The 20,791-nt window shown below is 44.0% G+C and overlaps 1 protein-coding gene across 1 annotated transcript in view; it reads left to right on the top strand.

Moving 5' to 3' along the window:
• The window catches only part of fastk (Fas-activated serine/threonine kinase), a gene marked incomplete at its 5' end in the record, with an annotated part of 34,481 nt that overhangs the window by 11,912 nt on the left and 1,778 nt on the right, over window positions 1–20,791 (top strand). Inside the window, 1 exon segment of the mRNA XM_037682485.1 lies at window positions 20,608–20,699. Coding sequence (XP_037538413.1) covers window positions 20,608–20,699 — 92 coding nt within the window.

The following is a 20,791-nucleotide window of genomic DNA, read 5'->3' as shown; positions in this document are numbered from 1 at the left end:
CAGGTGAAAAGGAGGAACCCAGACCCAGACCAGTGGTCATTCCATATGTTGAGGGAGTATCAGAGAAACTGAGACGTTTATTTTCTAAACATAACGTCCCAGTGGCTTTTAAACCCCAAAATACATTAAAGACTGGTTCATCCCAAAGATCCAGTCCCCCGGCACAAACAGAGTAATGTTGTGTATGTTGTTCAGTGTCAGGAGGGTGATCAGTCTTACATCGGGGAAACTAAACAGCCACTGGCCAAAAGGATGGACCAGCACAGAAGATCAACATCATCAGGCCAGGACTCTGCGGTCTACACTCATCTCCAGGCCAGCGGTCACTCTTTCAGGGATGAAGATGTTCACATCCTGGACAGAGAGGAACGATGGTTTGAGAGAGGAGTAAAGGAGGCCATCTTTGTGAAAAGAAATCGTCCATCATTAAACAGGGGTGGAGCCTCCGGGTTCAACTGTCCCCCTGTTACAATGCTGTGATTGCTAGTATCACTCAGCCCTCTGTGAACAGTAAACAGCCATCAGGTGCTAATGATCCATTGTTAGGCTGATGGTCCTTCTTGATCATGTGAGCAGCTGGTTTTGGTTGTCAGCAGCAAAACTGGTTGATCCACTCTGAGAAGGTGCTATTTAAGAGACTGAGCTGAATACAGCGCCTCAGACTGAGGAAGTCCTCAGGATGAGAGACGAAACGTTTCTAGATTTTTTTGTTGTTTTGCTTTGTTTTTTTTTTTTTTTGAATGTCCAGAGGACCAGATTTAACTTTTTTAGATTTTTCTACCTGGATTATTGAGCATGCATCAGGATATCATGATATAATATTTGAGCCATATCGCCCACCCCTAGGTGCTGCCATTTTTCTAGTTTTCTTTCAATAAGCCTACACTGTAACACAAGTCAAAAGAACTACATGCCCCAGAAGCCAACAGTACTTCCGGCTGCTGCTTTCTGTCGAAATGGAGGGCAAGTTTTGCAACGCAAAGTCAGAAGTAACGGTCGATCTGTCAAGCTCACAAAACTGGCAGGAAAGTCACAAATAACCCTGAAACTTCCTGAGGCTCACTTATCCACGCTTACATCAACTTGGATGGGGCGGTGGGCTTCATCACTGCAGAGTTGGTCTGTGGAACTGAGCTGCCGGTCTGCAGAGCTGGTTAATATCCATATAAAATGCTGCAGTACTGTACAGTACCTATATGTATGTTGTTAAATTTACGAAGGTTTAAGAGTTTAGAACTTTGTTAAGAGCATTACAATAGTGTGGAAAGGGTATATAAAGCCTTTAAATATATATAATTACTAAATTTAGCAAAAAAAGGTTAAATCATGTCATCTGGACCAGTTTCTGTAAGGGAGAAACGTTTCTTCTTCCATCCAGAAGACTTCATCAGTCTGTGGCCTGCCAACCAGATCTGTCCCACAGATGATGGAAGATGAAACGTTTCACCCTTAAAGAAACTGGTCCAGATGACATGATTTAACCTTTTTTTGTTATCTACTGGGTTGATTGAGCCTACAAACCTTTTTCTGAACCATTTTGGCCTTGGTGTCCTCAGGCTGTTTTTGCGAGTAGCAAGTCGGCATCTGGCCTAAAACATTTGATTGTTACACATGATGATTGATTGTTTGGTCCTTTTGCACATGTTAAAAGCTTCTGAGATTCCAACAGGAGGTTGGCTTGAAATACAGCAATGAAGGCTACTTATGAAACAGATCTGGTTGGTAGGCCACAGACTGATGAAGTCTTCTGGATGGAAGACGAAACGTTTCTCCCTTACAGAAACTGGTCCAGATGACATGATTTAACCTTTTTTGTTATCTACCTGGATGATTGAGCATACAAACTTTTTTTTTTTCACTAAATATAGCGTTCCTCCTTTGCGGTTTTTCACCTATCCCGTTAGTATCTGTAATTTAACCCCCACGATAATCGAGGGACTACTGTACTTATAAATTATATATTATTATTATTATTATTATTATTATATTATTATTATAAATTGTAAAAAGAGTGGGTCCTAAGACTGAGCCTTGTGGCACATCATTAGTCAGAGTCAGTTTATTTATTCGTCATTCGCACCACATGTGCTACATGTGGTGGAACAAGATTATGTACGCAGGGTCCCAGTTACATCCAACAGTAATAACATCTAAGATATGAACTAAGAAAAACATAAACTAAAAATATGCTAAGCACTAATAGCATAAAAACAATACGCTGAACAGCAGCACGAACATGAGTCTGTGTGAGCAGATGAGCATGAATGAACAGCAACATGAAACAGATCAGCAGCAACATGAAACAGATCAGCAGCAACATGAAAAAGATCAGCAGCAACAGGAAACAGATCAGCAGCAACTTGAAACAGATCAGCAGCAACATGGTGTGATTTTTCACAGTGATTATTCTGGTTAGAGATTAATGAGTCTAACAGCCTCAGGGTAGAAGCTGTTCCTCAGTCTAGTGGTTCTACACTTAATGCTCCTAAAACCTCTTTCCTGAGGGGAGTGGGGCAAAAAGTGTGTGTGCTGGGTGAGTGTGGTCCTTCATGATGCAGGTGGCCCTCTTCCTGCATCTGGAGGTGTAGATGTCTGTGATGGTGGGGAGGCTGACTCCAACATCTTCTGTGCAGCCTTCACCACTCTCTGCAAAGCTTTTCTTTCTGCAGCTGTGCAGCCTCCATGCCACACGTTGATGCTGGAGCACAGGATGCTCTCCACTGCACACCTGTAGAAGGAGGTGAGGACTGAGCTTCCCAGACCAGCTCGTTTCAGCTGCCTGAGGAAGTAGAGTCTCTGATGAGCTTTCTTCATCAGGCTGGTGGTGTTGTTGCTCCAGCTGAGGTTGTTGTTCAGGTGCACACCCAAGTACTTGTAGCTGGAGACCACTTCCATTGCAAATCCTCTTGTGTTGGGTGGGGGTGGGGGGTTGATGGTAGGTGTGTTTGTTCCGTCTGAAGTCCACAACCATCTCCTTTGTCTTCTTCACATTGATGTGAAGGTTATTCTCCTTGCACCAGTTCTCCAAGTGTTCCTCCTCCTGCCTGTAGCTGGACTCATCGTTGTTTGTGATGCATCCCACCACCTCTGTATCATCTGCAAACTTTACAATGTGACAGCCTGGATGGGTAGGTATCATGATTGTGTTTAGCGGTGACCCCCAAAACAAGCAGACTGAGAAGGAACGACAGAGTCAGCATACAAAAGGTAAGTGAGCTATATTTACAGGGCTGTAAGAGAGGAGAGGGCAAGGATAGATTCTTTTAAAATCATCAGACAATCCTTGATCAAGATGATTTTTGAATGGTGAGTAAATCTCTTACTGTTTGTGTTTTGTAGGTGCGCCCCGAGGAGGAGTGGAGAGGTCCTGGGTTTTGAGTTGATCCAGTGAAGATGTGAGAATTGATGGAGAGAGGAGCAGGTTGACCCAAGCTGTTTGTTTGATGGCTGCAGCTTTGAGTAGACGCCGTTGGTCCACAGGAGAATCTCTATGGAGAGATGAGGTCCTTGGGAGGACTTGGAGGAGCAGGACACGGAAGGCCCTGGAGAGATCACATGTGGTGAGGACCGGCTGAAATGAAGAGGTTAGTTGCTGAACATGAATTACCATAAGGTAGTTGATGTCCTGGCGTTGAAGAAATGTCTGGCAGGAGTTTGTATGCAGCTCCTAATCAGGTCTCCTCAGGCAGCAGCAGCAGGTGTAGAGAATTGAGTTGATTGGCTGTGAAAGAGAGTGAGTGACAGAGAAAACCCAGGAATCCCACAGGGCCCTCCCCTCAAGAATCGTCTCTTGGCGATTTGAGTCTTTTTTCGGGGTAAATACTAAAAAAGGCAGAGATGAGTCCAGGATCTGGGATCTAGGGACCCAGGAGCATTCCTCGGGACCGTAGCCCTCCCAGTCCACCAAGTACTGTGCCCCTCAGCATCGTACGTCCAGAAGATGTCGAACAATGAAAGCAGGTGCATTGTGGATAAGATGGGGGTGGGGGTTGGAGGGAGGTTGGTCAGAGGGTGTAGAGGACTAGTGGTTACTGGTTTGATGTGGGACACGTGGAAAGTTGGGTGTATCCTCATGGATGGCGGGAACTGGAGACACACCGCCAATCAGTTGACCACCTTGACCACAGGAAACGGCCCAATGAACCTGGGTGACAAGTTCCTGTGAGTGTCCTTTAGAGTGATGTCTTTTGTAGAGAGCCAAACCTTTTGGCCGACTGTATATTCCGGAGCCTTGGACCGGTGTTTGTCAGCAAAACGTTTGTTCTGCTCAGTGGACCACACTCTGTGACAACGCCTCATATGTTGGTGAATGGAGGGAACACCCACGTCAGACTCCTGTAAAGGGAACAGGGGAGAAGTGTACTCAATGGAGGCCTCGACGGGGGATCTTCCGGTGGCTGCCGAGACTTGGGAGTTGTGGGTGTACTCAATCCATGGCAGATGTTGACTTCAGGTAGCGGGGTTGTTTTTGATGACGTACCTCAGGGTGGTCTCCAGCTCCTGGTTGCAGCATTCCATCTGTCCATTGGATTGAGGGTGGTATCCAGATGTAAGGCTGGTATATGCCCCCACGGCTCGGCAGAACCCCTTCCACACCTGGGAGATGAACTGCAGACCCTGCCCGAAACAATGTCCTGAGAGATGCCATGCAGGTGGAAGACATGTTCAGTGACGATTTGAGCAGTCTCTAAAGCAGAGGGTAGTTTAACCAGTGGGACGAAATGAACAGATTTTGAAAAGCAGTCAACATTGGTGCAGGTGACAGAGTTACCGGCTGAGATGGGAAGACCGGTGACAAAATCCAAGGCGATATCAGACCAGGTCGGCTGGGGGTGGGAAGAGTAAGTAGCAACCCGACAGGGGGCTGGTTGCTGGGTTTGCTCCGAACGCATGTTGGACAGGCTGAAACAAAGTCTTTAACATCTTTATTGAGGTTAGACCACCAAAAGCTTGCCTTAATAAGATGTAACATGTGTCTAATACCAGGATAGCAGGTAAATTTGGCTGTATGGATCCAGTCCAGAACTTTACCAACCATGGCAGAGGGAACAAACAGCCTCCCAGAAGGGCTGGTGCTGGGGTCTGGTTCGGTCTTTTGCACCTCTCTGATCTCTGTTTTGATGGGCCACATCATCACACCCACCTTACATGAGGAGGGAAGGATTCCTTCAAGGGTGTCAGGATCTTCGGCCACCGAGAATTGTCGAGAGAGGGTGTCAGGTTTTATGTTGCGGGAACTTGGAATGTAAGTGATGGAGACATTAAATCTGGCAAAGAACAATGACCATCTGGCTTGCCTAGCATTTAGTCTTTTGGTCCCCTGGAGGTAGGTCAGGTCTCTTTTGTACTCGAGGCTCAATGGGATTTACCTGTCTAAATAAAGGTTGAATGAAAAAGGTAGGCTAGGTTTTGGTGGTCAGTCCAGATTATGAAGGGGAGCTCAGAGCCCTCTAACCAATGTCTCCATTTTTCCAATGCTAACTTAATAGCTAGCAGTTCCCAGTCACCAACATCATAGTTCCTCTCTGCAGAGGACAGTCAGCATGAGAAAAAGGTGCATGGGTGAAGCTTACCATCGTCAGCTGCTCTTTGGAACAATACAGCCTCCACACCTGAGTCCAAAGCGTTAACCTCCATAATAGACTGCCTCTTGACGTCAGGATGAGATAAGATATAAGATGGGAACTGGCAAAGAGATGTTTCAGTTGAGAGAAGGCTGTTTCCGCTTCAGGAGTCCAACTGAATTTTCTGAGTCTAGATGTTTACTGTGTGAGAAGAGTGGCCACTTTGCTATAGTTCTTTATAAAACGTAGATAAAAATTAGAAAATCCTAAAAAACATTGCAATTGTTTCCAGTTGGTAGGAACTGGCCAGTCTACAACAGCTTTAGTCGTCTCTGGGTCAGATCGAACCTGTCCTCTCTCGAAGATGAAGCCCAGAAAAGTGACAGTGGAAGCATGAAACTTGCATTTGTCAGCTTTTACAAAGAGTTGATCCTCTAAGAGTATTTGAAGAACAGCTTTTACATGGTGTATGTGTTATTCCTTGGTCTTGGAATAGATGAGTATGTCATCTAAGTAAATGAAGACAAAGACGTTAAGAAAGTCTCTGAGGACATTGTTCACAAGAGCTTGGAACACCACAGGGGCATTGGTTAAGCCAAAAGGCATGACAAGATACTCGAAATGTCCCAATGGGGTCTTAAAACCCCCATCTGCTCACTAAACAGGTCTCTCTTGAAAATGAGTTCTCGTGGCTCAATGAGACTACCTGTATAAATAAAGGCTAAATGAAAAAAAAAAAAGCTGTCTTCCACTCATCACTCTTACGAATCCTTACAAGATGATAGGCGTTACGACGGTCTAATTTAGTGAAGATGGTGGCTTCCTGGACTTGCTCGTAGTACGAATCGATGAGCGGGAGAGGGTTCTTATTTTTGATGGTGATTTGATTTAACCCTCTGTAATTGATACAGGGTCTTAAAGATTTTTCTTTCTTGGCCACAAAGAAGAATCCTGCCCCCACTGGTGTTGTAGAGGGACGAATTATACAAGATTTGAGGGATTCGTCAATATAATTCTTCATGGTTGTTTTTTCAGGACCAGATAGGTTGTACAGTCTACTTGTGGGTAGAGGAGCTCCAGGAAGTAAGTCGATGGAACAATCATAAGGCCTGTGAGGTGGTAGAGACAATGCCCTTTGTTTGCTGAAGACTGGTGCCATCGTGCAGTAAAGAGTGGGCACAGTCGAGAGATCAATCTCTTCATTTTTTGGTTCAGGAGGAGAACCTGGAGATGATGGCTGAGCGAAGGCAAACTGATGAACACCTCTCTACCCATCTCTCTACTCTATTTTCGACCCAGTTAATCCGTGGGTTATGCAACCTTAACCATGGGTGGCCCAAAATGAGTTGAGGACAGGGGGAATCAAAAACAAAGAACTCATCACGTTCCTTGTGATTGCCAGACACAACAAACAATATTTTTAATGTCTTTAATGAGATGGAGGATATTGTTTGTCCGGTCAGGGTGGAAACGGTGATGGCTGGTGTCAGACTGGCAGTAGGGATCTGTAGTTCTTCCACCAGGCTTCAGCAGATGAGATTTTGTTCTGCGCCGGAATCAGTCAGTGCCTGTATGGGGAAGTTGACAGAATTAATGCAAATAATCATTCATTCAACCTTTATTTCTACAGGTAAATTCCATTGAGCCTCGAGGATTCATTTACAAGAGAGACCTGATTTCAACAAAGAATGATGACAATGATGACAACAATGGACAACAGCGACAACAATAAACAGTTATAAAAAGTCATACTCCAGTTTTTTTGTTGTTGTTTTATTTAAACAAATAGGATGGCTAAAAAAAAAGGTAACAAAAAAAAAACAGCTAGATTCTAAGGCGAATGTAGAAAACTAAAAACAGGAACATGTCTGCATTGGCACCTGCCAGGAGTCCAATAGATTCTTAAAGCCACTTAGAGAGGTCAAGGTCGAGAGAATGTCACCGTAATCAATGGAGGGAAGGAAAGTCCCAGATACAAGGTGTTTAATAATCTCTAAATAATAAATAATCACTGGCGGACTTAGATTTTTTCCAAGAGTTAAAGATGTCCTACCCACCAGTATCTCCCAAATTACTGGTGGGCTCTGTCTTTTACCCCAAGGTGACAGTCAGTGATTATGTGACCCTTTTTTCCACAGTACATACAGGCTTTGGTATGGAGACGGCGCTGTCATTCCTCAGGGGAGAGTCGAGTCCTTCCGATCTGCATCGGCTCGGGTTTGGAAGTTGAATCAGCTGGAATGGGAGTTAAACTTCTGGGTAGCAAGCGTTTGTGGGATTTGTAGTTCTCTTCCAACAAACTTTCATTAACTCTATTATCAATCTTAATTGCCAGGGAAATTACCCCTTCCAAATCCAGGGGAAGATCTCTGGTAACCAGTTGGTCTTTAATATGTTTATTTAAGGCTATAATGAAGGCACTACGTAATGCAGTCTCACCCCATTCGGATTCTTCCACGATGATGCGGAAGTGAATGGAGAATTTGGCCACCGTCTCCTTGCCTTGGCGAATAGTGAAAAGTTTTTGAGCCACCTCCTCTTGTTGCAGGGGGTGATCAAAAACTCAAAGGAAGTCCTTTAGAAAGATGGAAAATGCCAAGGTCTTGATGGAACATTTGCAAAGGTAAGCATAAGCCCACTGGAGCGCTTCTCCCTTCAGAGCGCTGACAACATAAGTTATGTGGGCAGAGTCTGTAGCGTAGGTGGCTGGAGCTCGATTAAATGCCAAATTACATTGTAGAATAAAACCTCCACATTTGCGTGTGTTACCTTCAAACATTTCAGAAGGTCTTACATCTGGTTCCTTGGGAGTAAGGATCTGCACCTTGGGTTCTACAAGAACAGCTTGAGTTATTGAAGAGGACTGAACTGCCATCTCTTTTTGAAGTGTAAATACCATGTCACCCAGCTCCCTAAGGTTGTCCTGGGTGGTTTGTTGCTGAGTTAGTATTCTCTGTAAAAGTACAGCATGTTGGTCAGTCTTATCTTTTAATATTGGCTGTGCCTGGACCTCCGCAGTACTGCTTGGGGGTTCTGTTTGGCCGGGACATTCTATCATGATTGTATTTAGCGGCGACCCCCAAAATATGCAGACTGAGAAGGAACGACAGAGTCAGCGTGCAAAAGGTAAGTGAGCTTTGTTTACAGGTGTTGCACAGAATATTTACAGGGCTGTAAGAGAGGAGAGGGCAAGGATAGAATCTTTTAAAATCCTCAGATCCTTCATGAAGATGATTTTTGAATGACGAGTAAATCTCTTACTGTTTGTGTTTGTAGGTGCGCCCCGAGGAGGAGTGGAGAGGTCCTGGGTTTTGAGGTGATCCAGTGAAGAGGTGAGAATTGATGGAGAGAGAAGCAGGTTGACCCAAGTTGTTTGTTTGATGGCTGCAGCTTTGAGTAGACACCGTTGGTCCACAGGAGAATCTCTATGGAGAGATGAGGTCCTTGGGAGGACTTGGAGGAGCAGGACATGGAAGGCCCTGGAGAGATCACATGTGGTGAGGACCAGCTGAAATGAAGAGGTTAGTTGGCTGAACATGAATTACCATAAGGTAGTTGATGTCCCGGCACTGAAGAACGGTCTGGCAGGAGTTTGTATGCAGCTCCTAATCAGGTCTCCTCAGGCAGCAGGAGCAGGTGTAGAGAGTTGAGTTGATTAGCTGTGAAAGAGAGTGAGTGACAGAGAAAACCCAGGAATCCCACAGTAGGTGCACAGTCACACATGAGCAGAGTGAACAGGAGAGGGCTCAGCACAACACCCTGAGGGAACCCAGTTCTGAGGGTTATGGTGGAGGAGGAGAAGTTGTGGATCCTCACTGATTGCGGTCTGTTTGTCAAGAAGTCTTGGACCCAGTTGCAAATGGAGGGGCTTAGTCCTAGTGTGAGTAGTTTGTCCATCAGGGTCTGGGGGATCATGGCATTGAAGGCAGACATGAAATCCACAAAGAGCATATGGACGTAGGAGTTCTTCTGCTCCAGGTGGGTGAGAGCAGTGTGGATCACAGAGGAGATGGCATCCCTGTTGATTAATTCTCGTGGTATGCGTACTGGTGAGGGTCCTCGTTTATGTTGATGATTGTTTTGATGTGGGTCATGACTAGTTTTTCGAAGCGTTTAGCGACTATCGGGGTGATGGGTCTTTAGGGCATTGTTCACTCCTGCCTTTATAATCTGTTATGCACATAATGCCCCTCCACATACTCCGTGGGTCTTGTGAGGTGAATTGACCCTGTGTCCTCTATGCATATGTGGCCTTGGCCCTCTTAATACCAGCAACCAGCTCTTTCCTTGTCCTTCTCAGCTCCTCTGAGTTTCCAGACCTGAAGGCAGTGTTCCTGGCTTCCAGCAGGGTGCAAACCTCTGCATTCGGCCAAGGCTTCCTGTTCAGGTAACTCTTAACATATCTGATGGTGGTGATGTCAACAGCACATTTGCTAATGTACCCCAGAACTGAGTATGTGAGTTGCTACAGGTCTAGCGCCCCCTCATTTTCAGCAGCTTCTCTGAAGACCTGCCAGTCTGTGCGTTCCAAACATTCCTTCAGTATGGTGTCAGTATTCTGGATCCAAGATTTAACTTTGTTTTACCATACCATACCATACCTTACCATACCACTTTATTTATAAAGCACTTAAAACAGCTACAAGGCCAACCAAAGTGATGTACAGACAAAACAACAGGTAACACACAAAGCAAAATACAAAATGAGGTAAATCAGAATATAGACATAAAAACGATGCAGATAATGACGACAAACCAGTGTGGAGCATACAGGATCAAAACACAGATCATCTGGTGTTGAAAGCTACTGAATAGTAGTGAGTTTTTAAGTGGGACTTGAAAACCGAGAGGGAGGGGGCCTGTCTGACAAGCAGAGGTAACTCGTTCCAGAGTCTTGGTCCTGCTACAGAGAAGGCCCTGTCACCTCTGCGCTTAAGACGAGTTCCTGGAACTGTGAGGAGCAACTGGTCCGCTGACCTCAGGGAACGTGGTGGGACATATGGTTGTAGCAGATCAGAGAGATGGGGGGGGCGAAACTGTTCAGTGCTTTGTAGACATACATGAGTATTTTGAACTGGATTCTAAGGTGAACTGGTAACCAGTGCAGTGAGGCCAAAACTGGTGTAATGTGCTTTCTTTTGCCTGTACTGGTTAAAAATCGGGCTGCTACATTCTGGACCAGTTGTAGTCGTGCAATGGAGGTCTGACTGATGCCAAACAGGAGTGAATTGCAGTAATCAAGCCTAGATGTAATGAATGCATGTATTACTGTCTCCAGGTTCGTTTTGTACTGGTCTGCAGTGTCTCAACAGGGGAAGGTAAGCAGGAGCCAGGAAGATTGAGATATTATCAGAGAATCCTAAGTGGAGGCGGGGTTTGGCTTTGTATGCATCTTTTACGTTCTTGTAAGCACGGTTCAGTGTGTTGTTTCCACGTGTTGGTATGCCCACATGCTGGTAAAATCTTGGGAGGCAGTCCTTTAGATTCACGTGATTAAAGTCTCCAGCTACCACGTAAAGAGCCTCAAGGTATTTGCTTTGCAGCAAGCTGAAATGATCATGCAGCTCCCGCAGAGTGTCTGTAGCATTGGCATCCGTAGCTATGTAAACAGCTGTTATGAAGGCCACTGTGAACTCGCAGGATAGATAATGTGGTTGACATTTCAATGTTAGCTGCTCTAAAGCCTTGGAGCAATGACGGTTAATCAGCGTACAATTTACGCACCAACTTTTACTCGCATAAATGCATACTCCGCCTCCCCTCCATTTCCCTGTTGGCTCGCTGCAGCGATCCACTCAGAGATAAAAATCTGTCGTCTAGCTGGGAGGCTTAGTCTGGCATGTTGCTTTTAATCCATGATTCCATGAGGCAACGCACTGCACATTTCCTCATCTCCTCTGAGGCACTCACTCTCAGAGGAAGCAAATCCATCTTGTTGTCCAATGAGTGGATGTTCGACAGAAAAGAGAGAGGGTATCGGGAGTCTGCCAGCTTTAGCATTTGCTCTTATCCTCACCAGAACTCCAGTCCGGCAACCTCGCTACTTAAGCTGGGAGCAGCACTTCCTCCTCTGCCCCTTGGAGCACCTCTGCTGCATCTTCCAGGTAGATGACGTTAAAATCCGCATTCTGGTGAGTGTAGATTTGAGTTTGTTGCTGATCGCTGCTATATTTCGTGGCAAATCCGCTTTTATTCTCATCAGTTCGGTTCGGCTATAATTTACACTCAAATCATACGGGGTTGGGCACAGAGTCAATTTCAAAACTCCTAAAAACTGGGATAGCACCGGGAGCTTGTGAAGCTGTGGCTTAAATAGCTAGATGAAGTCCAGATGACCTGTCTGAAAAATGTTGGATTTTATACCTGGATTATTGAGCATGCACTTTGTTGTTAGATGAAGTACTGTTGTGTCGAACACATTGTCTCCGATCTGAGTGATACTTAGAAAACCATCCGATAGAGTGATCTGAGAAACCAATGTCTGAGAGCTTATGACATAAGGTGTCATGATCTACAGCAGTGGTGTCCATTACGTCGATCGCAATATACTGGTCAATCACAAAGGTAGTTTGGGTAGATTGCATGGCATTAAAAAAATAAAAGACTATGAAATTTGTTACTTGATTTTTCTACAGGGCACCCAGTCTGGCCCCATTTACATGACATGAAACTTCAGCCTTTGAGCTAGATCGGCTGTTCATTTACACAACAGCCCTCATTCTCTCTGAAACCGAAGGTTTCTGTATCCAGGTCTCAGAGTAGAGATTTTCAGGGGAACCCCCCACAGAGATGTGAAATGCTCCAAGTCTCAATGTCAAAGTTTTTTATTTGTCAAACGTACCACATGTGGTACATGTGGTAGATGGAAATTGTGTACACAGGGTCCCAGTTACATCCAACAAAAGTATAAAATGTAAAAGAAAAACAGTAATAAGATCTAAGATATGAAATAGGAAAAACGTTAGACTAAAAATACGCTAAGCACTAGTAGTACAAAAACAATATGCAGAACAGCAGCACGAACATGAGTCTGTGTGAACAGATGAGTACGAATGAACACAGCAGCATAAAATAAATCAGCAGCTTGAAATAAATCAGCCACATGATGTGATTTTTCACAGTGATTATCCTGGTTATTGATTCATGAGTCTTAACAGCCCCAGGGTAGAAGCTGTTCCTCAGTCTAGTGGTTCTACACTTAATGCTCCTCAACCTCCTTCCTGAGGGGAGCGGGGCAAAAAGTGTGTGTGCTGGGTGAGTGTGGTCCTTCACAATGCAGGTGGCCCTCTTCCTGCATCTGGAGGTGTAGATGTCTGTGATGGTGGGGAGACTGACTCCAACATCTTCTGTGCAGCCTTCACCACTCTCTGCAAAGCTTTTCTTTCTGCAGCTGTGCAGCCTCCATGCCACACGTTGATGCTGGAGCACAGGATGCTCTCCACTGCACACCTGTAGAAGGAGGTGAGGACTGAGCTTCCCAGACCAGCTCGTCTCAGCCGCCTGAGGAAGTAGAGTCTCTGATGAGTTTTCTTGATCAGGCTGGTAGTGTTGTTGCCCCAGCTTGCTCCGATACTAGCATAATTTACATATCGGATTTTTCCGATCCAACCTGCAGAGATTTTTGATCCATCATGCATGTCTGTGTCCAAGTAAAACGTCTCTACATGTGATTCTCTGCTGGCTGCTCTGCACGTTGGCTTCAAACTATGGAATGGATTTCCTGAACGGAGGCGTGTCTCATGAACCCAGAGTAATAAGACCTGCCTCACATTCAGGAAATCCAGTTCATAGTTTGCAAGCAACTACAACGTGCAGTAGCACTGTGGCTAATGGCTAACCAACTTTTCATCTAGACATGTCCGCTGTGTGGAAGTATTTTACACTAGAAATGCCACAAAACAAGACGGCAACATGCAATGTCTGCAGAGCCATAGCACCACATTAAACCGCTGTAAAGTTAGTTTTATGTTGGACATTCGAGCTCCGGGGCTTCAGCGGTGTGTTATTTTTGTTCAGTCCAGAGAAGGCAGTCTGATTTCGGTCAGCCGCGCTCATTCTGCCCCGCTCAGTCTTCCTGTCTTGGAGGAGGGGCAGACTGAGCGCGGCTGACTGAAATCAGATTGCCTTCTCCAGACTGAATGAAACGAACACATTGCTGAACCCCCAGAGCTCGAATGTTTACCGAGAAGTTGCTAAACTTCAGGAAATATGTGGTGCTTTGTCTCACGGAATCATGGCCTAACAGTGACATGCCGGACTCAGTGTTCCAGCTGGACGGCAGACTTTTTTTTTTGAGCAGATCGCTGCAGCGAGCTTACAAGAAAGTCAAGGGTAGGTGGAGTATGCATTTACTTGAGTAAAAGTTGGTGCACAAACAGTACTCTGATAAATTTCTCTTGCTCCAAGGCTTTGGAGCAGCTAACAGTGAAATGTCGACCATATTATCTACCCCGCGAGTTCACAGTGGTGTTCATAACAGTTGTTTGCATAGCTCCGGATGCTAATGCTACAGACGCCTTGCGAGAGCTTCATGGTAATATTAGCTTGCTGCAGAACAAACACCCTGAAGCTCTTAACGTGGTGGCTGGTGACTTTAATCACGCGAATCTAAAGGACTGCCTACCAAGATTTTATCAGCATGTTGCCATACCAATATGAGGAAACAACACGTTGGACTGTATTTACATGAATGTACCAGATGCATACAAAGCCACACCCTGCCCCCACCTAGGACTCTTTGATCATATCGCATCTTCCTGGCCCCTGCTTACCTTCCCCTGCTGAGACGCTCCAGACTGATACAAAAGAAAGTTAAATCTTGGGTGAAGAATTGTGATGCCATACTAAAAGACTGTTGCATGCACAGACTGGTAGGTCTTTAAAGAAGCTGCTGAAAATGAGAGGGAGCTAGACCTGGAGGAATACACATCCTCAGTCCTGGGGGACATTAGCAAATGTGCTGATGATGCACCACCATCAGATATGTTAAGAGTTACCTGAACAGGAAGGCTTGGCTGAATGCAGAGGTCCGCACCCTGCTGGAAGCCAGGAACACTGCCTTGTAGGGGCGTAACGGTACATGTGGGTGTATTGAACTGTTTCGGTATGTCATGTTCGGTTCGGTCCATGTGCGTACCGTTTCAGTTATTTTTTCATTCATTAAATTTTATTACCGAGAAATCTCTCGCTTATGCGAGAGATTTCATGCGCTGCGGAACTAAAGTTCCTACGAGTGTTTCAGCACGGCGCTCTTATCTTGCTGCACGCGTAGCATTAGCAGCCTAGCATCTCGTTGCAGTCTCCTGTTTGGGAACATTATGTCTTTCTTGTTAAAAGATGAGTGAACAAATCCAAAGCTGTGTGTCGACGTTTCACGAAGATTGGATCTGCAGCAGCAACACGTCTAACTTGTTAACGCTCTTGAAACATCATCTGAACGTGAACGTCTCTTCTATCAGCTTGGGGCAAAGACTGATAACAGCAGCATTTAAACAACCTTTATCAGGTAATGCAGATCAGTCCAAAGCAATAACACAAGCTGTAGGAGTTTTTAAAAGCTATGGATCTACGTCCGAATGTTGTTGATGCACCGGCTTTAAGCATAAAGTTATTGAGCTCGCTGCCTACGACCTTCCATCACGTCAACACTTCAGCCAAAAAGTTGTACCAGCACTTTATGAAAAAGCTAAAACTGATCGTCAACAAGTCCTGGACCCCAGATTTAAAAAACTCTGCCCTGATGATGACCAAGAGAATTAACCACCTTATAACAGAAATGATGACCGTTCAAGAAGAGGTAATGGTATTGTATTATTATTGTTATTGCATTATTATGATCTAATTAACTTTTTTTAATTTAAAATGATCATCTTATTAACTCAATTTGTTTAACTTCTTTGTGTTGTTTTGAGGATGTCACTGAGTTCTTCTGCAGGGAAATCATTCATCAGAGATCACCTCCAGCTAAGAAGTCTGTGATGACTGAACTCTGAATTTTTCCAGGGACAGGTGGGAACTAGCAAGTCCCTTTTGGTGCAGGTCCAAGAAGAGGTTGCAAGTTCAGAGCTTCAGGGTGCCCTTCTATCTCTGTTGCTGGTGAGCTGGTTTCCTCCACCGCGGGAGATATTCAAGGTCAATCGATCTCATTCTTTCAGTCACTACCCAGAGCTCATGACCATAGGTGAGGGTAGGAACAGAGACTGACCAGTAAACGGAGAGCTTTGTCTTACAGCTCAGCTCTCTCTTCACAACAACGGACCGGTACAGAGTCCGCAATACTGCAGACACTGCACCAATCCGTCTGTCAATCTCACACTCCATTCTTCCCTCACTCATGAACAAAACCCCGAGATACTTGAACTCCTCCACTTGAGGCAGAACCTCACCCTGAAGAGAACATACCAGTCTTTTCTGTCTGAGGACCATGGCCTCAGATTTGGAGGTGCTGATTCTCATCCCAGCTGCTTCACACTCAGCTGCAAACCGCTCCAGTGAGAACTGGAGATCACGTCACGATGACGCCAACAAGACCACATCATCTGCAAAGAGCAGAGATGGAATCCTCAGGTCACTGAACCGGAAACCCTCCGCCCACTGGCTGCACCGAGAAATTCTGTCCATAAAAGTTATGAACAGAATCTGTGACAAAGGGCAGCCCTGGTGGAGTCCAACTCCCACCCTGAAGGGGTCTGACTTATTACCAGCAATGTGAACCAAACTCTTGCACTCTCGTTTCCTTCCCTTCACCTCTCTATTAATGTGCTTGGACACAGAGCTCTGTGAACAGCCAACCTCTTCAGCAATGACCTTTTGTGTCTTGCTTGTGTCTTGGAACGCCTTGGAATCCTCCCAGAAGAACTGGAAGAAGTGGCTGTGGAGAGATGTCTGGGCTTCCCTGCTTGTCCTTGTGCAAGGTGTCAATGGTCGTCTTTTGGACAACTGTCCAGTCAGCAGTCTCCCCCATGAGTGTGTAGCTACAGAACTAGACTGAGACCATTTAAAGGCCTTTGCAGGTGTTTTGAGTTAATTATCTGATTAGAGTGCAGCACCAGGTGTCTTCAATATTGAACCTTTTCACAATGCTCTAATTTTCTGAGATACTGAATTTGGGGTTTTCATTAGTTGTCAGTTATAATCATCAACATTAAAATAAATAAACTTTTAAATAGATCAGTCTGTGTGTAATGAATGAATATAATATACAAGTTTCACTTTTTAAATGGAATTACTGAAATAAATCAACTTTTTCATGATATTGTAATTTTATGACCAGCACCTGTATATACTATGAAAAGAATAATATAAATATCATAAAAGGTCAATGGTAATGTTTGTACTTTGTAGTGGACTAGGCCTGATGTCAAAACTGACCAGATGGACAGAAACTGTCATTTCATTGATTTGAATCCAGAAATACAGTTTGACCCATCCTGAGACTTTCTTTCTTGAATTAATCAAGTGGAAAAAGACAATTCTCTATGATCATTACTATTTTACAAATGTTTTGATAATCAAATTGTGTTAGTTCAAACAATGTTTACATGTTGAAGTGAACTACTCATTTTTATTTACTTAAACAGTAGTAATGATTTTTAATCCTCAATTCAAAGTGAAATCAAGTTAGAGTACGTTACAGAGTAATGATTCAAATTCTTGATCATCTGCTTTGAAGTGAGCAGAAGTTTGTAAGTGTGTGTCAAAGTTCAGGTTTCGGTCAACTAAAAGTTTACTGAAAAGAAATGTCATGTTTAACTTTTACAGCAAGATACTTGGTGGAGCGACGCCACGAAGTCTGGTTTTCTCCAACAATCTTTCTGTCTGTTCTTAAACAATCCTTGACTTTCCATAACACCTTACATCACAAACCACACCTCTGCTTTGGTCCATCGACCAATCAAAAGCTCTCAAATGAACCGGAAGTAGAGCCCATTTAAATGTGACACTTCCCAGTTCAACAACAGAGTTCAGAGTTTTGGAGTTCAGAGAGTTCAGCTCAGTCTTGAAGCTGCTGTAAGCTCAGTCTTGAAGATGGAGTAGCAGTTCAAGCAGAGAGTTTGGGAGTTCCAGAATGCAAACGCAGGCATTCATGGATGCTGCTGAATTAGAACCAAGCTGAACCAGAGACGATTTTGGGAATTATAACTTCTGTTTGGATGACCTCACGATTCCAGGAGTTTCTAGCTGTTCTCACGGAGACGCTGAAAGAAGTTGAAAGGAGAGCTCTACACCGACGCTGAAGCTATCATCTGCAAGGTAAAGAGTCGATCTCAACTAGCGTACCGTTGGCCCAAGCTGGAAAAGAAGGAGCGTGTTGTTCTGGTTAAAACAGACAAATTCCCTCACACATCTCTCTGTAGACAAACTTCACTTTCCATCTTTAAACTCTCCTATCTGCTAAAATCATTACAGATAATTTTTAGAAATGTCTGAAGCAAAGTTCTCAATCACCGCCGTGTGAATTGATGTCTGCTGTTCTGCTGAAAAGTGAAAACAATCGCCGTATTGTTCTCACTTCCTGTAAAACTAGCCATGTTGTCATTTTCATATTTTTGCCAAATTAATGTAAATGTTTGATGTTAAACTTTGATTCTGTAAATAAATGACCTCCATTCATTTTAATGGGTCAAAGATAAATAACGTCTCACGTTACATTTCTGTTAAATTCAATGCACGTTTATATACAGTCCAGAAAAATGAAGAATCCGTTTAATGTATGAATATATCTCTCCATATGTCATACTACAACTTGAATTATAACTCAGATCACACCATTGGTTGGTTCTCTAACTATCTTTCAGACCGGAGGCAATGTGTTCAACATAATGGTACTTCCTCCAGTTATTTAACATTCAACAATGGTGTACCACAAGGCTCAGTCTTAGGACCCACCCTCTTTACAATCTACATACATAATGTAGGTAAAAACATCCCTGATGCATCCATACATTTCTATGCTGACGACACAGTTGTTTATTGTCGAGCTAAAACAGTTGCTAAGGCTTTCCAGCTTTTGAAATCTGCATTCAACATCATCCAGACAGATTTGTTTCGCCTCAAACTTGTCCTAAATGCCGAAAAAACCAAAGGGATGCTTTTTTCAAATAGGAAGTTGGTCCCAGCAGTTCTTCCTCCGATTTTATCCTCAAATGGTGTCCCCGTTGAGTTTGTTGATTCTTATAAATATTTGGGTATCTTGGTCGACTCACATCTCTCTTTTAAGCTCCATGTGGAAAACTTGTTAAAGAAACTGAAAGTTAAACTGGGTTTCTTTTTCAGAAACAGATCCTGTCTAACCCTGAACCCTGAGGAACTCCTTGTATCTGTGACTTTCCTTCCCTCCATTGATTACGGTGACATTATTTACATGAACGCTCCTACAAGAACCCTGCAGATGTTGGATGCTGCAGATGTTGGATGCTGTCTATCATGGTGCACTAAGATTCATAACTGGCTGTAACTACCGTACCCACCACTGCACCCAGTATTCACTGGTTAACTGGTCACCATTAACTCCACACAGACTCTCTCACTGGTACATTTTCATCTTTAAATCACTTCCTGGTCTGCTGCCTTCATACATCTCCTCCTACATGTCTCTGTGTGAGTGCAGCTACAGCGTGCGCTCTCAGGACATCATTACCTGCAGTGTTCCCTCAGTGAGGACTGAACTAGGCAAAAGGGCCTTCTCCTACTCCGCTCCTGTTTCCTGGAATATCTTACAAAAAGATTTGAAGCTCTCGACCTTTGACCTCTCTAAGTGTCTTTAAGAATCTGTTGGACTCCTGGCAGGGACCAATGCAGACATGTTCCTGTTCTTAGTTTTATACATTTGTCTTGGAATCTAGCTGTTTTTTTGTTTTGTTACCTTTTTCCTTTTAGCCATCCTATTTGTTTAAAAAAAACAAAAACTAGTATGAGTTTTTATAACTGTTTATTGTTGTCGCTGTTGTCCATTGTTGTCATCATTCTTTGTTAAATCAGGTCTCTCTTGTAAATGAGTCCTCGAGGCTCAATGGGATTTACCTGTAGAAATAAAGGTTGATTGATTGATAACTCCTTTCAAGCACGCCCAGACACATCAAACTGATGGATTTATTAAGATTCAGTACGTGAAAACTAAAGAAGATACTCAAAGTAAAACAACGATTAACTCTTAAGGAAAATGAACAACAAATATTAATATCAAATGCTTGTACACTCAACGTAAAACAAACATACCTCGTTGGCTGTGCTACCAAAAGGAATTAGGCTGGTTTCTTGGGTTTCAGCTTCTTTGAACTCTTTTCTTCAACTTAAAAGTCCGTGCTTACTTGTTGTTACTCACATCATTGCTACCGACTGAATTCTTCAGGTACTTTTCACCTGAATACAGCGCCAACTACAGGTGACATGTAAAACTACGTATAATCAAACAAACGGTACAAGCCATATGAATGTGAAACATAAACTGTGGCAGTTACATGAATAATTAAAGACCTAAAGAAGCCTTTCAAATTAGAGCACACTACAGGTTACAATGGTTTTAATAAATGTTCTCTGAACAAGAACAATGTGCAAACATCTTAGATGTTTTCAAGGAACACAGTTGTCCTTTTTCTCAGATATTGTTCACAGACGTGTGTAAATCTGTCAGTGAGAACTTCTCCGTTGCTGAGATGATCCACCTCCCAGGTGTATCAAGACACTGAGTAGACCTCTGATTACTGCACAGCGGGGCATTAGGCTGACCACAACAAAAGGCCACACAGAACCAAATTAGATTTGAGTTGTTCCTTTATGTTCAACAAGTTTTTATCTGAAACTGAAATGGACCATGTTTCATGTTCCATGGAAACGTCAGGATTAGGTCAGTAACTCCTGACGTCATGAAGACCCGAATGGTTCTACAAGAAAACCTTAAACAGATTTAGTCCAAGTCCTGAGCACAGATACCAAAGGTGGACTGTAGAACTCAGCTGGGCTGTTTGAATCCGCCAGCACAAAGGAGTGGTTCTGTACAGTTCTGGCTGGTACCATGTGGTTCTGACAGGTTCTGTGGTCTCAGTTATAAAGGTCTGGTGGCCGAAGCTCTGAGGCAGCTGGTGGGAGAACAGAACTACAAACAGGATGAAGTGCTGGCCCCGGGCTACTACACAGGTACCACCCAGTCCCAGCTGGTAGCACACAGAAGCCTTTATATGCTTGTCTTTAATCTGTGTCCTGGTTGTCTCTAATCTGTTTCCTGTTTG

This window comes from Nematolebias whitei, chromosome 9, assembly GCF_014905685.2.
Source record: "Nematolebias whitei isolate Nwh7 chromosome 9, NemWhi1, whole genome shotgun sequence".
In the NCBI taxonomy this organism is placed as follows: domain Eukaryota; kingdom Metazoa; phylum Chordata; class Actinopteri; order Cyprinodontiformes; family Rivulidae; genus Nematolebias; species Nematolebias whitei.
Note: the sequence above shows the minus strand (reverse complement) of the source record. Positions and strands in the feature narration are given on the sequence as shown.